The sequence below is a fragment of the Mandrillus leucophaeus genome, unplaced genomic scaffold, assembly GCF_000951045.1.
Source record: "Mandrillus leucophaeus isolate KB7577 unplaced genomic scaffold, Mleu.le_1.0 Scaffold32, whole genome shotgun sequence".
Lineage (NCBI taxonomy): Eukaryota > Metazoa > Chordata > Mammalia > Primates > Cercopithecidae > Mandrillus > Mandrillus leucophaeus.
Genome location: NW_012103365.1, coordinates 3,448,829 through 3,449,668, shown reverse-complemented (window position 1 = coordinate 3,449,668; position 840 = coordinate 3,448,829). Strand labels below are relative to the sequence as shown.

Below are 840 nucleotides of genomic sequence, written 5' to 3'. Positions count from 1 at the left end.
AATCCTCTCATAGATACTTATGTTCCCAGTGCTTCCAGATTCTGGTATCTCCATGATCATAGGAGCTGGGGTGAAACTGTTATTCATACTACACTCAAAGAACACACCATGCTGCTGCTGCTGCTGCTGCTGCTGGTGCTGCTGCTGCTGCTGCTGCTGCGGCTGCTGCTGCTGCTGCTGCTGCGGCTGCTGCTGTGGCTGCTGATTGTTGGCTGTAGCTCGCTTGGCATTATTATTAGTGCTGGTTGCTGTGGAAGTGCCGTTATTAGAGTTGGCAGGCTGAGGCTGGCTTACACTGGGCTTTATCTGTTCTGGCACTAATCCCAACAAAAGAAAAGGGGTGGAAAACATTAGCCAGTAAAGGGTACCTCCAAAGTAAGCCATCTAAATTCAAAGGCACTAAGAAAAATAATCCTAAAAAAAAACAGAAGCTTTCCGTGAGCAGGGATATCCTCATTTACAGGCTCAAATTTTGTTAGGAGATATCACTGCCAAGAGTCAAATTTCACTTCTGCTAACTACCTATCCAATAAGGGCCCAAGGACTTTTGGCCAAGACAACAACTCATGTTCACTATCCCTTTTCCCACATTATACTCTGGTCAAAGACATCATCTGATCATTACAAAACCAGCGAACTTGCAATGACTCAAAGAACAAATGTGGCCAATTTTCAGTAGTACTAAGAGAATCCTCTATTCCCTGGCAACTGTTCTTATTCTGCCTCATTGTTAATGTGTTTGGTCTCTATTTTTCATCTTTAGAAGACAACACAAGAACAACACACGGTTAGAAAACAACCTGCTGGTTTTCTTACAAAAAGCCAAAGTTAACAATGTAA

At 43.2% G+C, this 840-nt stretch overlaps 1 protein-coding gene across 1 annotated transcript in view; it reads right to left on the bottom strand.

Annotated features, from left to right (window-relative positions):
* TNRC6A (trinucleotide repeat containing 6A) overlaps positions 1-384 on the bottom strand; it is a 52,815-nt gene extending 52,431 nt beyond the window's left edge. The window contains exon 1 of the mRNA XM_011987946.1: positions 137-384. Coding sequence (XP_011843336.1) covers positions 137-384 — 248 coding nt within the window. The remainder of the gene's footprint in view (positions 1-136) is intronic.
* Positions 385-840: the final 456 nt, after the last annotated feature.